The sequence below is a fragment of the Thamnophis elegans genome, chromosome 1, assembly GCF_009769535.1.
Source record: "Thamnophis elegans isolate rThaEle1 chromosome 1, rThaEle1.pri, whole genome shotgun sequence".
Classification (NCBI taxonomy): domain Eukaryota; kingdom Metazoa; phylum Chordata; class Lepidosauria; order Squamata; family Colubridae; genus Thamnophis; species Thamnophis elegans.
The window spans coordinates 157,755,438-157,774,504 of NC_045541.1; the positions used below are offsets into that span (position 1 = coordinate 157,755,438).

The following is a 19,067-nucleotide window of genomic DNA, read 5'->3' on the forward strand; positions in this document are numbered from 1 at the left end:
TTTCTGCAATCACAGACCACTAAATAAACATTTTGAAAATGAAGAGACTACTCAATTCAACAAATGCTCCCCTCCTTAATCTTTTTGTCTAAGAAATATAGGAATTCACTTTTTGCCAAGTGAAATGAACCATGATTGCCTTCTCGTATATTCTACGTTTAAAATCTTTTAAAATTGAATTTTGTACCAAAAAAGTTAATATTATTTATCACTTAGGCAAATTAAAACTCTATAAAATAATTATGTTTCTCATTCCATAATAACAATAAGTCTACTGGTCAAGATTCTTCAACAGAAACATCTGTTTATACTTAGCTATTTATAACAAAATAATGTTTGCATATATTGTGTTTTATATTCTTACTGTCATTTATTTTCTTACATACAATTATAGGTATACATTCACATAGTTATTCTTTTTCTTTGCCATTCTTATACTTTTGTTATTCTGTTTAAAAGGTTATAATATACCGTTTAAGTTGCTTTGCATCCCTAGCGCCTATTGTAACACCACCTTATTTTCCCTTTCTTTTCTCCCTCCCTTCCTTCTCTACTTCTTTCCTTCCTCCTCTCCTTCCCCTTCTTTCTTCCCTTACCTCTCCCCTACTCCTACCCTCTCTCTTCCCCTTCCTGCCCTCTCTCCTTCTCTTTCTCTCCCCCTTCCACCCTCCTCTCCTTCTTTCTCTCCCTTCTACCCACCTCTCCTTACCTCTTTCTTCACCATTCTTAACCCTCTTATTTTACTCATAACTATTATTTTTTGAGTTTTGTTATATTCCTTCATTGATTCTTGTTTCTTTCCTCCATCCACCTATACCATTTATCCCATATCTGGTAGAATTCTGATTCTTCTTTTCCCTGGATTTCTTTAGTTAGTTTGTCCATTTCAGCACAATCCATAACCTTTCTTATTATTTCATCTTCGCTTGGAATTAATTTGTTTTTCCATTTCTGGGCAAAGGCAATCCTTGCCGCCGTAATTATATGTAGTATTAAATACTGGATTTCTTTCTTGTATTTCGCAGACATTATTCCTAATAAAAAAATTTCAGGTTTCCATTCTATTTTAACCCGTTATTGCCTCAAGCCAATTTTTGATCCTTTTCCAAAAATTTTTAGCCTCCTCACAGGTTGTCAGGCTTTTTTAATGTTGGTACTCACGCTGCTATTGTATTATTCCTTTCATATTTCACTGGACTGTATTTGACAGTTTCAGTCACTGATCCACTCTTGTGAATCCGCAGACTCCCAGGGCAAGGGGAGAAGCATCTCATGGAGTTGGTTACACAGAGATTCAATTAACACTAATAGTCATTCATGCTGGCTACATTTCCCCTTCATGTGTAAGAATGTCCATTCTGTAGAATAACAAACAGAAAGGGCATCATGTCCAATTTGTGAGTTTTTGGTGAGGCATCCTGATGAGCAGTGTGGGAAATACAGGTTTAGATGCTCTTTTCATGTTCGCATGTAGGAACTACTGTCATATCTCAAAACAACTCTCTCCTGAAAAAAAAATCTACACAATAATAATATGGAAGGGCTTCCTGCCATGATTTGTGGAAACAAAACCTAATGAAAATGAATCACAATTTCCCCCCATTGCCCAACGTTTAGATATCAGGACAGTAATAAGAATGGCAGATAAGTCCTTCTTTGATATGGATATTCTGCAGCAATTGAAAAGCCTAAAATGAAAATCTGTCTACAGCCAGTCCTCAACTTATGATAACAATTGAGACCAGAATTACTGTTTCTAAGAAAAGTGGTTGTTAAATGAATTGCATTTGAACAGTATTTAACAGTAAGAGTTGAAAGGGACCTTGGAGGTCATCTTGTCCAACCCACTAGCTCACGCAGGAGACCTATACTAGGGATTTGAACCGTCAAACTGCCAACCTTTCTGATCGACAAGATGAGCGTCTTAGCCACTGAGCCACCTAGATTTATTAAGTAAATCACTGTAGTTCTTAACGCAGTGATGGCTAACCATTTTCTCCTCGTGTGCCAAAATCATGTGCACACGGGAAACAGCACACATGCATGTGGCCACACCCATAATGCCATGCGCCCCACCCCCGAACATGCATTTGACTTCCTTCGTGCTCCCCCCGTGCATGCGTGTGATCTCCGGGCCCCATTTTGGGCCTAGCAGGCCTCCTTGAAGCCTCCTGGCACCAAAAATGGGGCGTGGAGAGTGCCACATTCCCCCCGCAGCCCATTTTGGGTTTAGCAGGCCTCCTTGAAGCCTCCCCCCATGCTTCCTCTCAACCCCCCCATGCATACGCTCGTGACCCCCCTTTGGGCGATGGCTTGTGTGCCCGCAGAGAGGGCTTCACACATACCATCGGTTTGCCATCACGGTCTTAAGGGAACCATGCAGACATTAGACAAATCAAGCTTCCCCATCGATTTTGCTTGTTAGAAGCTGGATGCTGGCCTAAAACCAAGGAAACTGTCAGTTCTTCTACTCCTGTTTTAGGCAGGAAAAGCCAGCTGGGTGATTTGGGGCCAATCACCAAAAGACTCTGAACTCTAGTCCCACCTCAGGAATGAAAGTTAGCTGGGTGACTCTGGGCCAATCACTTTCTGCCAGCCCAACCAGTGGTGGGATTCAAACAATTTAACAACCGGTTCTCTGCCCTAATGAACGGCTGGGCGTGGCTCAGTGGTCATGTGACTGGGTGGGCATGGCCAACTCAATGTCACTCATGTCAATGGGCGCTTCGCCTTAGCAGTTACAATGTAATAAGGGTCAACGGGAGAGGCCGTTTCTGGAAGCAGGGCAATAAAGATTAGGCTAGAAATAAAACCAGAATGTTTCTTTCCTGCCTTCCTTACAGGATTAGCCCTGTAAAGTGGAAAGAAACAAAAGGAGATTTTTTTCCAACAACCAGTTCTCCGAACTGCTTAAAAAGTTAACAACCGGTTCTCCCAAATAGGTGCGAACTGGCTGAATCCCTCCACTGAGCCCAATATGCCTCATGGGGGTTTTGTGGGAGGAAAAAGAGGAGGAGGAATGAGTATTTGGTATGTTTGCTGCCTTGAGTTACTCATAAAGTAATAAAGATAGGATAAAAATCTAATAAATCAATCAAGGAAATAAATAATCATTCCCCTTTAAAACTCACTTTCACTTAAACTCTCCATCTGCACACTCAGTTAAAATGAAAGCCAAAACCACGGAATCACATTTGCCTATATTTATCCCTCAGCACACCTCCTGTTCCTTCCTTTCATTCTGCTATAGCTGGAAGTTTCCCTGTAATCTCTTCGGGGCAGAGGCCTTTTGTGGATCATGTTTCACCAGCCGCTGAAGCACCACGATGTTACCTATACTTAAGATTGAAGCTCTGAGGGTTCCCACAAATCAAAGACAAGGTCGCCTTCTTCAAACTGTATAATTAGGTCCATTTCGGGTATTTAAAAGATTGAATTCAACTTTCAGCAAGATAAAGCTAAGATAAGAGGCAACAGGTGGGTGCAAAGCTGACAGGAAAGGGGAGGAAGGCCTAGAAACAGCTGAGTATTATTTTTACTAGGTTGAGAAATCCACAGTGTCACTCAATTCAATCCTGGTAAGATTTCATCCTCTGTAGAGTCTTCTCTTCTTCTATACCAACTGTACAACCAGAAGCAATGCCTAAAGATTCTGCAACTGGAAGCAAATCACAAGGAACAGATAACAGGGAAATAGAAAAGCTTTGCCCTCTTTGCAAAAAAAACCCTCCCAAATCTTTGTAGGAAAGGGGTGTGTGGCAAGTTGTAATAAGTGTTTGGATGTGGGACAAATACATTATTGTTTCTAACAATCTTTACTGCACTGAAACATGGGAAGTTTGTTCATTCTACTATTTCTCCAAGTATAGTATATTACAAATGGTAATAGCATTAAAGACTGGCTGCAGGAAGAGAAACACAGCCTTCCCCCCAAAAAATTGGGGTGGTGGTGGTGGGAAGGATGGCAGTAAGTCACAGGGTCACATGTGGACCTAACTTTTTCTCCAGTTATCAGAGCCCCTCTAATCAGCTAAAACTGATGATGGTATGCTGCTATTTTCAGGTGAGAAGTGAACCAAATGTATGAAATAAATTCTTAAATACAATTAATATTTTAAAAAAGCATGTGCCTTCCAACTCTACCCCAAACAGAAGAAAACCCAGAAAAAGTTGACCATCATTAGATTACTATTATTGTTGCCCTGCCCACTGGACTTAGCCTCTTGAAAATTCATATATAACCTAGTTACCCTGTCAACTTTGCCTTAATGTGAGCTGCCAAGGACAAAAAAAGAAGGATTAGGGGAGACATGATAGCAGTGTTCCAATATCTCAGGTGTTGCCACAGAGAAGAGGGAGTCAAACTATTCTCCAAGGCACCTGAGGGTAGAACAAGAAGCAATGGGTGGAAACTAATCAAGGAGAGAAGCAACTTAGAACTGAGGAGAAATTTATTGACAGAACAATTAATCAGTGGAACAGCTTGCCTCCAGAAGTTGTGAATGCCCCAACACTAGAAGTCTTTAAGAAGATGTTGCATAGCCATTTCTCTGAAATGGTATATGGTTTCCTGCCTAGGCAGGGGGTTGGACTAGAAGACCTCCAAGGTCCCTTCCAACTCTGCTATTGTATTGTATTATTATTATTATTATTATTGTATTGTATTGCACTGCATTGCATTGTAAAACCTAAGGACTTTTGGTATGAAAAACAGATGGCTGAGGCTTCTTCAGAACTGGGAATACATCTCTTGCTTGTTCAGTGTGAATATATATATTTAACCTTTATGCCTTCACAGAACTATGATCAACACAATCCTGGACAGTCACACTTAGCCTGCATTTTTTCCAGTCTTTCCCAAAGGACTGTAGAGGACCCATATACAGATAATGCTAGACTTCTAACCGTTCAAAGTTACAATGGCACTGAAAAAGTGACTTATGACTGTTTTTCACACTTATGACCATTGCAGCGTCCCCATGGTCAGGTGATCAAAATTTAGACGCATGCAATTGACTCACATTTATGATACTTGCAATGTCCCAGGTTCATGTTCATCTTTGACGAATGTTTGACAAGAAAATTCAATGGGGAAGCCAGATTCACTTAATAACCATGTTACTAACTTAACAATTAGAGTGATTCTCTTCATACCAGTGGCAGGAAAGGTCGTAAAATGGAGCAAAACTCACTTAACAACTACCTTGCTTGCAAAATATTTTTAAAAGAAGGATAAAGTTTACTCCTTAGTTATTTTTACTAGGTATATGTACTGACTTTACAGTGGCAGAGACTAACTTGATTCTGCACCTAATAACTGCAGCAAGACTGTTGGTGGCGCAATACTGGAAGAAGGAAGACTTGCCTACAATCCAAGAATGGACATTGAAAGTCACAAACTTAGCCGAGATGGCTAAAATATCGGCATATCTTAAAGATCACTCAAATGAGAGATATAAACGAGACTGGAAAAAATGGATTGACTATATAGAAAATAAATACGGGTCCAAGAAATTCCAGTTAGCCTATGCTTAAGATCAGAAATGATTTAAATTGTTTAAAGTTAGTTCAGTAAGAAGAAGCTAAGGTCAATGTAGAATGTCATTAATTTCTTTATTTCTTTTTTCTCAATAGATTTTAGACTGTGTTAGTTAAAAATCCATACCGTGTACGGGTTCTGGGAAGTCGGGGGGGGAGGAGGAGGGGGGTTGGGGGGGAGGGAGGGAGGGGCATACAAAAAAAATTGTACTTCAATGTTTTAATGATTGACGAATGATGAAATATTTGTGTTTTTTAAAAAGAAATAAAACCTTTGGGGGGGGGGAACAAAAAAAAAACTACCTTGCTTAGAAATGGAAATTTTGGGTTTGGTGATATTCACTTGATGACCAGATGATAATAACCCAAAGCAACAAATATACCTAAAAATCCTCCTCCTATTTTCCCCACAACCTGTTAGGTGAGTTGGGCTGAGAGAGAGTAACCCTCTGAAAGTCCCCCAGCTACCTTTTATGCCTAAGGCAAGATTAGAACTCACAGTCTCTTGGTTTCTAGCATGATGTCTTAAAGTCACCAAAGTTGGAAAATGCTGGTCAAATTTCTGTTTTGGTTGCCTCGTTTGTTCTTGTAAAGCATATGGTATAAACCTCAATGCTGCCAAACCAGTCACAATGATCAACCAGTCTATCATTTCCAAATGGTAATGATCACTTACTAATGCATTAGCATCTAGATGCATTCTTAAATCCAATCTGTAAATAATGCAACCACTTGCAATCTGGCGTAGAAAAAAAAGTTGTATTATTCTTTAGAACTCCAAAGTATGCTCTTGGTTTGTATAAGAGATATAGTTCTTCAAGCAGCATCTAAGGAAAAAGGATATGGAAACCGCCCAGAGGAGAATGAAAATAGTATTGAGAACGCCACAGAAGTGTGTAGAGATATTCTAATGGGAAGAATAAAAAGGGATGGAACATAAAATGAAAGAAGGTATCGATGAAGAAAAATGCATGTAATGGAATGGCTATTGCAAGAAACAAGGATGAAACAAAGCTATTGCTTAATAGAAATGTTATAAAGTCAAAAGGAGTAAAAAAAACAATTAAAACAGGCAGAAAAAATGCAAAGAAATGTTGACAAAAAATAGACATTGTTTTGGAAGTACGTGAAGAGGATTAAACAAAGACCCTCTGGCATCATGAATGAAATTAGAAATAAAAATGACTCAGGATGAAACTGAAGTGAGGAAATGTTGGAAGACTAATTTAGAGAGATAGGTAGGTAAGTCCTCAATTTACAGCTACAATTGGGACTGGAATGTCCATTATTAATCAAGGCAGTTAAGTGAGTCATGCACAATTTTATCATTTTTTGTTGTTGTTGCTGCAATTGTTAAGTGCTTGGTAACATAGTTGGTAACCGTACCTGGCTTCCCACTGATTTTCTTGTTGAAAGTCAGATAGGAAAGTCACAAATGGCAATCATGGACCCTCATGTAATTATGTCATTATTAACAATACAATAAACTATCGTGAATATGAGCCAGTTGTGAAAACATCCCAATTTTGATCATGTCACTCATCAAATATGGTACTTGAAGTATTTTGATGTGAAAATTTAGTCCCCGTACTCATCATTTGTTTGGTACTCCATGCATAAGTTAGAATTTGCTGTTGTCGACTGCCTTGTGACTCATTATATTATTCCCTATGGGAAAAATTTGTTTGGTACTCATCGTTTTTGGTACTCACGTTTTTGGTATTCCTGGAAGCAATTAATGTTGAGTACCACTGCATATGATTTCAGTAAGTATGTTTTAGAATAAATAGAATACTTGGTGAATGGTTCAACAATGAACAAGAAATAAGACAAATTCACAATGGCTGTTTATTCTTTCTGGTTAATCCTTGACTCACAACCACAATTGAGACCAGAACGCCTGTCACTAAATGAGATGGTCATTAAGTGAGTCACACCTAATTTTACATCCTTTTTGCTGCATTTCTTAAATGAATTACTATGGTCGATAAGTGAAGCACGTGGTCATTAAATGAATCCAGCTTCTCCCATTGATTTTGCTTGCGGGAAGCTTTCTGGGAAGGTCACAAATGTGTGACCTCGGATACTGGAAGCATCATAAATACATGCTGGTTGCTAGGCACTCAAATTCTGATCATGTCACCATGTAGACGCTGCATCCGTTATAAGTGCAAGTATCAGTTGTAAGTCACTTTTTTCAGCACCATTGTAAATGTAAACAGTCACTAAATGAATAGTCATATGTCAAGGCTATCTATAAATACATATGGGAAGCTTGTGTTATCATAGACTGTAATGGTTAGGAATGTAACTGTACAGTTTTACACAACTGTATGTTGTTTAAAAATGATGCTGCGTTACCTCAGAACCCAAATGATTTCCTATAAATGTTAACCTAAATGATGGAAGTAAGGTATGGATTTGAAAAAATGATCAAAGATCATGGTAGTTTTGTTCGACATGGAAAGAAGTAAATAATTACATAAATGGTGAAAAGTAGATGCATTTGTATACTTCAGTAAAATGTTCATTCTTAGGTAGGAAAATGGATGGAGAAATTTTAAGATGTAAAAATGCTGGTAGTAGTATACTGTGAATAATGAATGTTTGTTGACAGAAACAAAACAGCTGTGTGTTTCTGCCTTCCTCGTTATTTGAAAATGAGGAAAGTTATCAGTTTTTCAGGGTAAACCAAACCAAACAAGACATACAAGAATTCTACAAATGCTACTTTATTGTCATAGGACAATAAATATTGTCCAGGTTGCTTGCTGTCCCATTCAATACCAAATAAAATCAAGGCTTATTTTGAGATATTTTTCGCACACTTTCTCCTATCTCTGGATTGTATAATTTCTTATCCACATTCCCCTAACTGCTTGGTCTTTCCTCCTCCTCTTCATGGTTTTCATATGCCTTCCCCAAGATCACTCTAATTATCTTTAAAGGTAAAGGTTCCCCTTGCACATATGTGCTAGTCATTCCTGATGGTGCTCATCTCCATTTCAAAGCCAAAGAACCAGCACTGTCCTCTCCGTGGTCATGTGGCCGGCATGACTCAATGCCAAAGGCGCACGGAACGCTGTTACTTTCCCACCAAAGGTTCCTATTTTTCTACTTGCATTTTACATGCTTTCAAACTGCTAGGTTGGCAGAAGCTGGGACAAGTAATGGGAGCTCACTCCATTACACAGCGTTAGGGATTTGAACCGCCAAACTGCCGACCATTCTGATCAACAAGCTCAGCGTCTTAGCCACTGAACCACTTGGATCTGCTGAAATAAGGATGGTTTGCAAGGCAGAAAATGGTATGGAAAACTGAACTGAATGGTGATAGAGTAAATCACTTTTGCTATCTTTAATCATTCATTGTTTCTTATTTATGTCCAGTGCTAACCCTTACTCCAAAAGAAAATTGTATGAAGGTTGTATACATATTTATGCATTATTTTTTTACACTTCAGTCTACCTCTCTGTGATCCTATGGATGTTGACATAAAAGTATCTATTGTAAAAGACTTTTTTCAAAAGTTAAACATAACTTTTCCAACAGATTACCTTAAAATGCATTCAACCCATGCTCATATCACATTTAACCAAAGTTACAGAAAATAAGAATGTTATCACATGAGAGGTAAGCAGGCCATCCCATATGCTAAATCTCTCCACAGCAGCTGAAGGGCTGCAAACTCCAGCTATGAAGCAGCTAAGAGGGAGAACGGCCCATTCATCCACCTTTCAACCCTTCATGCCCCAGTGCTCTTACACCCGATAATTTATTTTTAATCCTGCTTTGCTTTCTTGCCTAACTTCGTAAGATTAGATCACTTTAAACTCTTTTATGCAGTGTGGTGGCATTCATGAAAGACACCACAACACTGTTCCTCACAGACTATATAAGGAAATAGCCTAATTCCCAGCAGGGTTTACCACCACAATTTCAAACAGAGAAACCTCTCTGTCTTGGAATGGAGCCCTGGAGTGATTTCCTAAAAACAAATTTCAGAGTAACTTTCTATGCTGTGCAAAATTCAGCAGGAAGCTACCATCAAATGGCCCCAGCAACAGCTGCCCTCAAACCCTGCTAGCCTTATGTTCTCATGTGAACTGGAAGAACACTCGCCATTCTCCTCCACAATGAACACTGGGGGCTCTGTTCAGAATTACACTGAGACTGGACAAAAAAGGGGAAGGGGGGGGAAATGACACATTTTTAGCACCATCATCCCCCTCCCTTAACAAAACATGTGCTAGCAGTGGGGTATAAACATTTCATTCACAGGCAGCAACAACTGTTTTATTTTCTTTAAAAACTGGTAATAAATAATCAAGTGGATGTTTATTTTGCAACTGACAATGGCGTCAAACGGTACAGCTGTGCAACAGATCCAGGTTTGAAGGGTGGAATGTGATTAACAGACACACACAGCCCTGTTTATGCACACCTTGAACCAAACTCATCTCTGGATTGTGCATCATCTAAACAGGGCAGCTGCATGAATACACAAAGAACAAAAAGTAAGAATGTTGCAAACCTGGATCTCTGCCCACAAAATATACCAAATAATCTATTAGCAGTCTACAGCTCTCCATTCGCAAGGAACAGTTAAAGGAATTACTTTTAAAAGTCTAAGGATAAACCAACACATAATGCAGACGTAAAGGTCCTATATTTGATATCTTCAAATATTCCAGGAATAGCAATGTATGCCCAGCATTTCATAGACGGCATCACCACATGTCCATACATTAGGCTAGCTACATACATACAGTACATAGCATTACTTGCAAGCAAGGGCAATAGCAAGAGCTTTTTAAGCCCTTGGGAACAAATGTAGCCACATAGTCCGCTTCTTAATCTCTTAACATGCTACCTGATCTAGCTCAAGCCCATCAGTAGAAAACCAAACCAAATCCAAGTGCCTAATGCAGCTTCCTTCAAGCTCCTGTTTATTCAGGCAATGGAAATTTCCTTCCTCTCCAACCCGCCCTCAAGCAGAATTGAGGAAAGACAATTACCCCCATCTACGAATGGATGCCTTCTGTGGGCAGTGGGTCACTTGTTCAGTTTTCACTCAGGATATTTCATTTGGTTGAAAGAGGAGGAAGAATGTTCAGATTATTTTAATTTTTGTGATTTTTTTAACCCAAGGAAGCTACATTTAATAGAGCTTTTCTTATGCTACTACAAAACCATACCTAATTTATGGTACATTTAAAAGATAATTGAAAAGTATAGATTTAAAAACAGAGTCTATCCCCAATATTTAGAATGACACAACCCCAGAGTGTGCCAATGAACACAAAGGCCTTTGAATGCACATATGTAGATGAACTTTGACTCAAATAAAGATACACCACTGATACCAGAAGGAAACCAGGAAATGACATATATACCAACACTTCCCAGGTTCATCTCTCTCCAAAAGAGCATTTTATTGCTCATCTTCACATTTCCCTCCCAATTCTTATTGCCAATCCTGACTCAGTCTTGCAAAGGATAAAGAAACTAAATCAAAAAGGTCATTAAAAAAAGACCAATATGAGACTCCACTGAAAAAGCTTGACTAGAGTCAAAACCTTTACTTGAAATCACCATCACCCACCAAAAGCTTTCTCCCCCATGACTCAGCTGCACTTTGCACACTTGAACTCTAAGTGTTCATAAGAAACTACCTTGAGCATGCTCAGTTATCATTGCTTAAAAAAATAAATAAAAAACTAACATACTTCTGAAATCAGCAATGCATTTTTCCTGACTAACTGTAACAGAACTTTTATACTGAACTGAGATGGGGAAGATGGAACCCAAAGGCCATTCTCTCCCTCACCAACTAAAGAAACATTTGCAGTATTAGGAACACCTGCAAAGCACTCCTGCTCCAGGTGTCTTGCATCTTTCCCCCTGAAAATTCCCTAGGGTCTTTTAGGTAAAGGTAAAGGTTCCCCTCGCACCTATGTGCTAGTTGTTCCCGACTCTAGGGGGCAGTGCTCATCTCTGTTTCAAAGCCAAAGAGCCAGCACTGTCCAAAGACGTTTCATGGTTATGTGGCCAGCATAACTAAATGCCAAAGGCACACGGAATGATGTTGCCTTCCCACCAAAGGTGGTTCCTATTTTTCTACTTGCATTTTTACATGCTTTCGAACTGATAGGCTGGCAGAAGCTGAGACAAGTAACGGGAGCTCACTTCGTTACACAGCACTAGGGATTCGAACCACTGAACTGCCAACCTTCTGATCAACAAGCGGAGCATCTTAGCCACTGAGCCATCGTGTCCCAAGGGTCTTTTATGGAAGGCTTTACCCCTGGCTCCTTGAAGCTACTGTTCCCTAGGAGCTGGATGACATCTCCAAAGGTGAGGGCTGAAGTTGAGTCCAAACCATGCAATTGATGGGAGGAGATTGCAAGGAGCCAGAGTTTCAGCCAAGTCAGTATCCATTCCCAGGTAATGCCCTAGAGTGCTCAAAGCATTGGTATAAATGGTCCCCATTCTTTCAAGAAAGGAAATCACCTGTCTTTATTTCAGACAGGAAATCTAAGGCTACAGTAAGAGTGCGGTTTGTCTAATAAATCCATAGTAGACATGAAGCAGCCTCTCAATTTGCTACTCACAATACAATCTTATGTAGATCTACTCAAAAGTTAGCTCAAGTTTGTTTATGTAAGAAAAATGTGTTGCCTCTCATCATTGCTTCCCACACAGTTTACACAAACTAGACAAAGTATAAAACATCTTAAAACATCACTCCAGAAATTCTTGAAAAATGGTTTTATCATGTAACAATGACTCCACACATTGGGTATTATCTCAGAAACATACTTCCCCCTTTTCAGGTTGCTATCTGCCTAACCTCAAATAGATACTTGATCTCAAAACTTCAGCAACCCTTCCAATCTGGCACTCTTTTAGAACAAAATGTCCAAAATTCCTTAGTTGCAAACCCAAAACATTTGAAAGGTGCCAGATTGGGAAAAGCTAGTGATCAAGATTGTAGACTTTAGTACTTTGAATACTTTAGTATTTTACAGTAATACAATATATAATATAGTAGCATTATATGGCAAGCTATGTTTATATTTTGTACATATTTAGATCAGTATAAGATTTTCAATGGCAGCTTTTGTGGATATTTTATCATTCTTGAACTGTTTCATTGTTTAGCCCAGTGGTTTTCAATTTTGGCAACTTTAAGATATGTGGACTTTTAAAAGATCACTCCCACTCCCCTCTAAATAAATATAATCAATCTAGATAAGTCAACACCTCCTCTTGTATTTTAATTTTTTTTTAAATATTCCTCCCATATCTCATAATCACAATAATCAAATTACAAAAACACTATCCTTTAGTTTATATTGTTGTAGTTTTAAAAAAAAATGTTCTGTATTTGTAAACTTTAATAAAATTATTGTTAAATAAAAAAGAAGTGGGGACTTCAATTCCAGAATTCTGCAGGCAGCATGCTAGGAATTGAAGTCCACACATACCTTAAAGTTGCCATAGGTTGAAAAATTCTGGTTTAGCCTACTACACTGCATATATAAAAGGAGGTTTAAGTGGATGTGTGCAAACCTTCTCTTAGCCATAAATTGCAAGTTCTAAGTAGTTGTGCTTTGCTCAGCCATGGCTTAATCAATGCAACACAACTAGTTAGAAGTGCACCACATAATTCACTATAAACTATCATTTTCAAATCTAATAGTTTGATCAGGATAACATGTTATGCCAGCACCAAATAAATGTATATGCTTATGGGAACTAGCCAATAATAATTCTTCACTGTTGACAATAAGACAATAAGAAGATAATAACATGGTAATACATAGAACTGATAAATTTTTGTCACTATGTACCTAAAGATTTTGCAATGGTCACTTCAGAGAACTTAAAAAGAAACTTTATAAACGGATGTCAAAACTTTTTTTCACTGTTGAAAAATATGACTTTTTTTCTTGCTCTTCTTTAGAGGACAAACAATTCAGAGTTCTCTAGTGCTGTTGAACTTCCAGACTCTTTAATCACAGTCAGTGTGGAAAGCAGTGAGAATGAAGGTAGATCCAGTACAATTGTTTCTAAAAATCAATTTCCTCCATCGTGCAAGATGAACACTTAAATTCTTTTTTGCTGCATATCATGGTTTTGCTACCTGGCTACTCCAATAAGTTAATCCTTCCTCATAGGGGAAATAGCAATATAAACAAATTCTAAAGTATCGATTTAAACATGTGCATATTTTCTACAGTAAAATAATATTTCATTCTATTGGCAAAGCCACAAAGAACTACCAGAAGTTTTTGCTGAAAAACACATCAGTCACAAGTTCTTATGAAAGAATGAGCTTCCTCAAATTGCTAAAACTGATGTAAATCATATAAATACACACACACACACACACACACACACACACACACACACACAAGCACCTATGCACACCTTCAGAGGAGCAAAGGCAAGAATTATTCAACATCCTTCACAAGGTAGCATTAGGCTTCTTCTGCACACTGCTGAAAGACAGAGGAAATCCTATTGCCCCCAAAAAGCCTAGGAAATCTAGACTCTACGTGACCTGACTTAGTTATTAGACAGCAGGTTTTATGGGAGGGAGGGAAAAGATATTTACAATCATTCACGCTACCCGGAGTTACAGCAAAGCTTACGCTGAATGAGGTTGCAGAGAAGGAAAAGTATCATCAGGAAGTTACTCCCAGTTGTTGCCGTTAAAGAGTGTTTTTTGGGAAGAGCGATTTCTATACAGCATCCTCCAAATTAAAATTAAAACCAACCCACCATCTCTCAAATATGACTATGCATCCTCATATACATCAGAGAACAATGTGGCATTCAAAATGGACTGGATGCACCAAAAGGGAGGGGAGGAGAGGAGAAAGAGACGACAAGGCGGGGGGGGGGGGACGACTCACCAGGGCTGTTGGCTTCGTTTTCCAGAACGTGCAGTTCTGTGCAGTCGGCCAGGGAATGCTCAAGGCAGAGCTGAAGGAAACGGGCCTGGCTCCGAGTCACTCTCTTCAGTAAGGAAAGCAAAGCAACTGTCTGTTCACATTCATTCCAGCCTTTGAACCAACCTGCCAATACTCCAACCTGGTCTCGAAACATCATGGTTGGTGCAAGTGAATGTCCGCGTGCAATATCGAGAACAGGAAAAAAAATCTGTGTGGGGCACTCCCTTATATATATATATCTATATTTGTTTGCAAGGGAAAAAAAAGTAGGAGAATCCCCTAGAAGTTCCTTTTTTTTTCTTCCCACTCACGCCCTTTTTTAAACCTCTATTTTACAACGTTGTTCAGTGCAAAAACAGCACAGATGTTCGGAGACGGGTTCTGAGGTTTGCTTGCTCTTCTTCTTCCTCGCCCGTCCAAAAGGCCACTGGCTGCTTCTTAATTCTGCCAAGGACGATGACACATGGTGGCAAGGGAAAACAGACACACTGCGTGGTTCCTGTGTGTGGGACTTGTACAGCTGTATTTCTCAACAAGGCACAGCAATGTGTGAAGATGTTGCGAGGGGATATATGGGTTATGTAGCTGTTTTCTTTGGGGTGTTTTGCTTCCCCCTCCCTCTGCTCTTTTCCAGTCTGGTTATTTTAGCCCAGGGCTGGCGCTGGCTCTCCTTCCTCGGGCAGCTTTCTGGACCATCCACAGTCACAGCATTCCTTGCTAAGGGAAGTGGAGAAAATAGAAGCCTTCACAACTGTTGGAGAGGAGGAGGGGATGGAGAAAGAGAGAGAGAGAGGGAGGGGAAAAAAAGAATTTCACTGTGAGATGAGACACTCTGAAAGGCAACGCTATGATTCAGCATGACAAACAACGCGGCTCACTTCCTAATATGACAGAAGGGAAATCTGGGATCAGCAATCACTGAGAGCAAGAGGGTGGGCTAGGGAGGAAGACAAGGGTTTTGGGGTTGGTGTAAGGGGCAGCCAGGGGTTGTGTCTTTTTTGTTGTTAAAGACCACCCTCCCAAGAAATAAGAGGTTCTGGGGAAAAGGAAGAGATCAGCATAGAGATACTGAGACATTAAAAATGCAGCCCACACACAGGCAGCAGAGGGAGTGATGGAGAAGTGCGGGCTTCACATCAGAGAGATTTAAAAGAAACCTCCCTACTACACAGCAGTGAGGATAGAGCTCCCTGTTGCTTATTGTACATTCTAAGCAGTCTCCCCCAGATTCCCGCCCCCCCCTCCCCAAGACAGGAATGTACCTGGCTGGAAGAGACAGGACTGCAACTGATCATTCATGCACAAGGAGAAAAGGGGGTGGGGGGGAGAGAACTTAACACTGCGGCTATAGATAGCTAATGCAAACCAGCCCAGGTTCTGGTGCTCTCTCCTCCTCTTTCTCATGCCTTTCCTCTCCCCAGCCAGAAAGTAAGGCGGCTGAGGAGAAGGGCTGCAGCTTCAACTACAGAATTCAAGCATCTCCCAACCAGTCACCACCAGCCCCTGCTGGATGTAGGCTCCAAGCAAGCAGCAGGCAGGAGACAAAAATAAACTCTCAGACACCCCCCCCCTTTCTTTCTCCAAGACCACAGCACACACACACAGTTCAGCAGAAACCAGGGGTGGGACCCAAGGAAACTCACTATAGACTCTCATTTTTATACTACTTTAAAAAAAATAGGGGATGAACCCCAGCTCTCCCCCCTTCTCCAATCAGTGTGGGGTCCTACATGCACTTCACACACTTAGATTCACCCCTCTTTCACAAGGTGGCGTCCATCTCTCTCTCTCTCTGCGGTTGAAATCTCTACCAAGGGCAGGTTTACTTCCAGGGGTTGCAAATTCTCGGCATTTGGCTTCCCCAACCTAGCAGTTGCTCCGATGCTGCAGAGACTACAACTCCCATCGCCCTAGCCAAGATGGCAATGGCTACGAAGGCAGCGATTGGAATCCTTACACTTCTGGAGAGTTCCAAGGTGAGAGTAGCGCTTGAGAGCCTAAGCCAGGAAGGGCAAACGGGGAGGGGGGGAGGGGGCGGTACCTCCCAAGCAGAGGCGGGTGCAGAAAAAGTAACTGTCCCAGAAAAGCATTTTGCTTCAATGGACTTCGATACTGTTGAAGTAGATGAGTCTTCCAAAGAACCAGATGTAGAATCATAGGAGGGGCAGCCCCATCATCCCCCACCTCCAAATGACCTGGCCGGAAACTTTCAGGGTATCCGAAGGAGAAGCAACAACCTTTGCTTCACAGCCGCCGCCGCCGCCCCCGATTGTACAAGGACGACAAGCACCGGTCCCAAATAAACTTCGAGCCCGGGACTCCACGCCCTCTCCCAGCCCAATGCAAACAGAGGGAGCCGGGCATCTCCACCGGCGCTGCCTCGGGCGGCTCTTTGCTCCACGCCACAGACATCCGCCAAGCTCCTCTCCGCCTCCCAGCCGCCGCCCCCCTCCTCCCGGGCTCTGCGTCCTTCCAGCCCCGCGACAGTCTGGCGTCCCCGGCTCCCCGTGCCGGGAATCCCCTCGCGCCCGGGAGGCTCCTGGATGGACAAGAGTCAGGACGCCGCAGAGCAAGGGCGCCCGCCCGTCGTTCCGCCCGACTCGCCCACTTCCTCGCCCGCCCCCCTCGCGCTATGCGGAGCGCCCACCTGGCTGCCGGCCGTCCTTCTTTTGCCGGCTTTACTGAAGAAGAGGAGGAAGAGGAGCCGGCGATGGAGGTGGCGGTGGAGGAGGTGGCGGCGGCGGCGCCTGGCGGTGCCCGGGCAGGGCCATGGCGAGCCCGCGCACCAGCGAAGGCGACCCCCGGAGCAAAGAACGGCGCTGCGTCCGGGCGCGCCGTCGGAGCCGTGTCTCCCTCTCTCTTCTCTCCCCGCCTGCTTCTCCGGCACAAGTGAGCCGCGCGCCCCGCGGAGCCCCCGCTCCTCACAAGCTAGTCATTAACATGGCCCATGACGTCATGGCCTCGGCAGCGGAGGTGCAACGCCCCCTCCCCGAGGAGCAGGGGGCGCCTCGCATTCCTCCGCCGCTGACTCAGCCCCAGGCGAGGCGAGGCCCGTGGTGGCTTTGCGCGGGGCGCGATTGGCTGCAGGGGCGGAGCGCAACTCGATTCCACCCCAGCCGGGAGCGCGGTAGAGGAGGAGGAGGAGGAGGAGGTGGGGCTCCAGCTGCTGCTCGCTGCTGCTGTCATTCCCCAAGCCAGGAGACTTTGCATTGGCGAGGAAAGGCGGCTTGTTGCGCTTCGTCTCGCGCGCCCGCACTTTTGCAGCTTTGTGAAGGACACGCCCGTCCGCAAAAGCCCCCCCCCCTCCGTTTGCTAACCGTAGATGATCGACATGAATAGCCACCCGCTTCTGGGCCAATACCTCTCTACCTACAGGTTGGTTCTCCTGGATTGCACATGGTCTCCGAGATGTCCTACTTCCCTCTACCGCCGCCCCCTCGACATGCTGTTTGCAAAAACAGGCCGTTACAAAAAAAACAAAAAAATATCACCACCACCGCCTCCCACCCTTACACAAACCTGCTCTTGGACGAGTGAGCGGCAATGAGGGGCGAGTGAGAGTTTTCCTGCGTGCCGAGAAAAGAAATCCCATCAAACCTCCCAGCAACATTGGAGTGCCCCCCCCCCAAACGTTGCTGCATTGCAGATTGTGCTTCTCCGGTTTAAGATCAGGAGATATGTGCGGGGGTTGCAAAGAAGTCCACACACGTCCTAACGCACCCAACGAACGGCTGGCGCAGACCTGCACGATTACCCCGGGTTCCTCACGCTGCAACGGGGTTAGCCCGGGAAAAGGGAACACCTGCATCAGGTGTGTGCAAGCGGGCGGGCCGCTTGCATACCTGTGTAGGGAGCGAGGGGAGAGCTTCGTGCCTGCTGATAGTCACTCATAACTTCCATAAAGGGGATGTTTGGTTACCAGCTTCCTAAGAGGACAGGCGAGAGAGGACTGCAGACTTGTGCCACCTTGGTAACACCTGGAGTGGTAAGAGTTACATCAGTGAAACCTATGAGAAGCTATATAGACTTTTTGTCTGCAAAACCAGACTGTTACTCAAGGTTCCAAGGCAGTCTTATATTGTAATACACTCCAAGATACTTTATCTATAGCCAGCTCACAATCCCTTCTTGCTTTATTATCTTTTGTCCTCAGAGACTCTGCCAACTTTCTGTGCTTGATCTATGCCAGGAGGGAGAAGGATTTCTACATCTTTCAGGACAATGTTTCCCAGTCATCAAGATGCATTAATGTTCTTACAGGCTATGTGTCTGCTGTGCAACTTTTGTCTCCAAACACCTTGGTTGTGGCTTTCAGGCTCTTTTAAATATGTACCACCAAATGTTTCTACTGAATGTAAAAACACAAAGGTGAAATCTGTAAAGAAGAGGGGAATGGTGGTCATATTAACTGCCCATAATTGGTTACTTTCTGCTTAATTCATTGTAGTGTGTGTGTTTTTTTTGTATCAACTTTCTGAGATGCAGCTAATGTGTCTCTTTGCCCACAAGATTGTGCAGCTTCAGTGATGGCTCTCTTCCTGTAAATTAAAATAGGAAAACACAAG

The 19,067-nt window shown here is 42.3% G+C and overlaps 1 protein-coding gene across 2 annotated transcripts in view; it reads right to left on the minus strand.

Moving 5' to 3' along the window:
• Nucleotides 1-17,757, minus strand: part of SAMD4A (sterile alpha motif domain containing 4A) — a 160,055-nt gene extending 142,298 nt beyond the window's left edge. The window contains exons 1-2 of one of the 2 annotated variants that reach the window (XM_032236435.1): nt 17,150-17,757; nt 14,464-15,253 (exon numbers count right to left, since the gene is read on the minus strand). In XM_032236435.1, coding sequence (XP_032092326.1) covers nt 14,464-14,659 — 196 coding nt within the window. In that variant the 5' untranslated portion in view covers nt 14,660-15,253; nt 17,150-17,757. The remainder of the gene's footprint in view (nt 1-14,463; nt 15,254-17,149) is intronic. The other variant, XM_032236429.1, reaches the window with a different exon arrangement.
• Nucleotides 17,758-19,067: the final 1,310 nt, after the last annotated feature.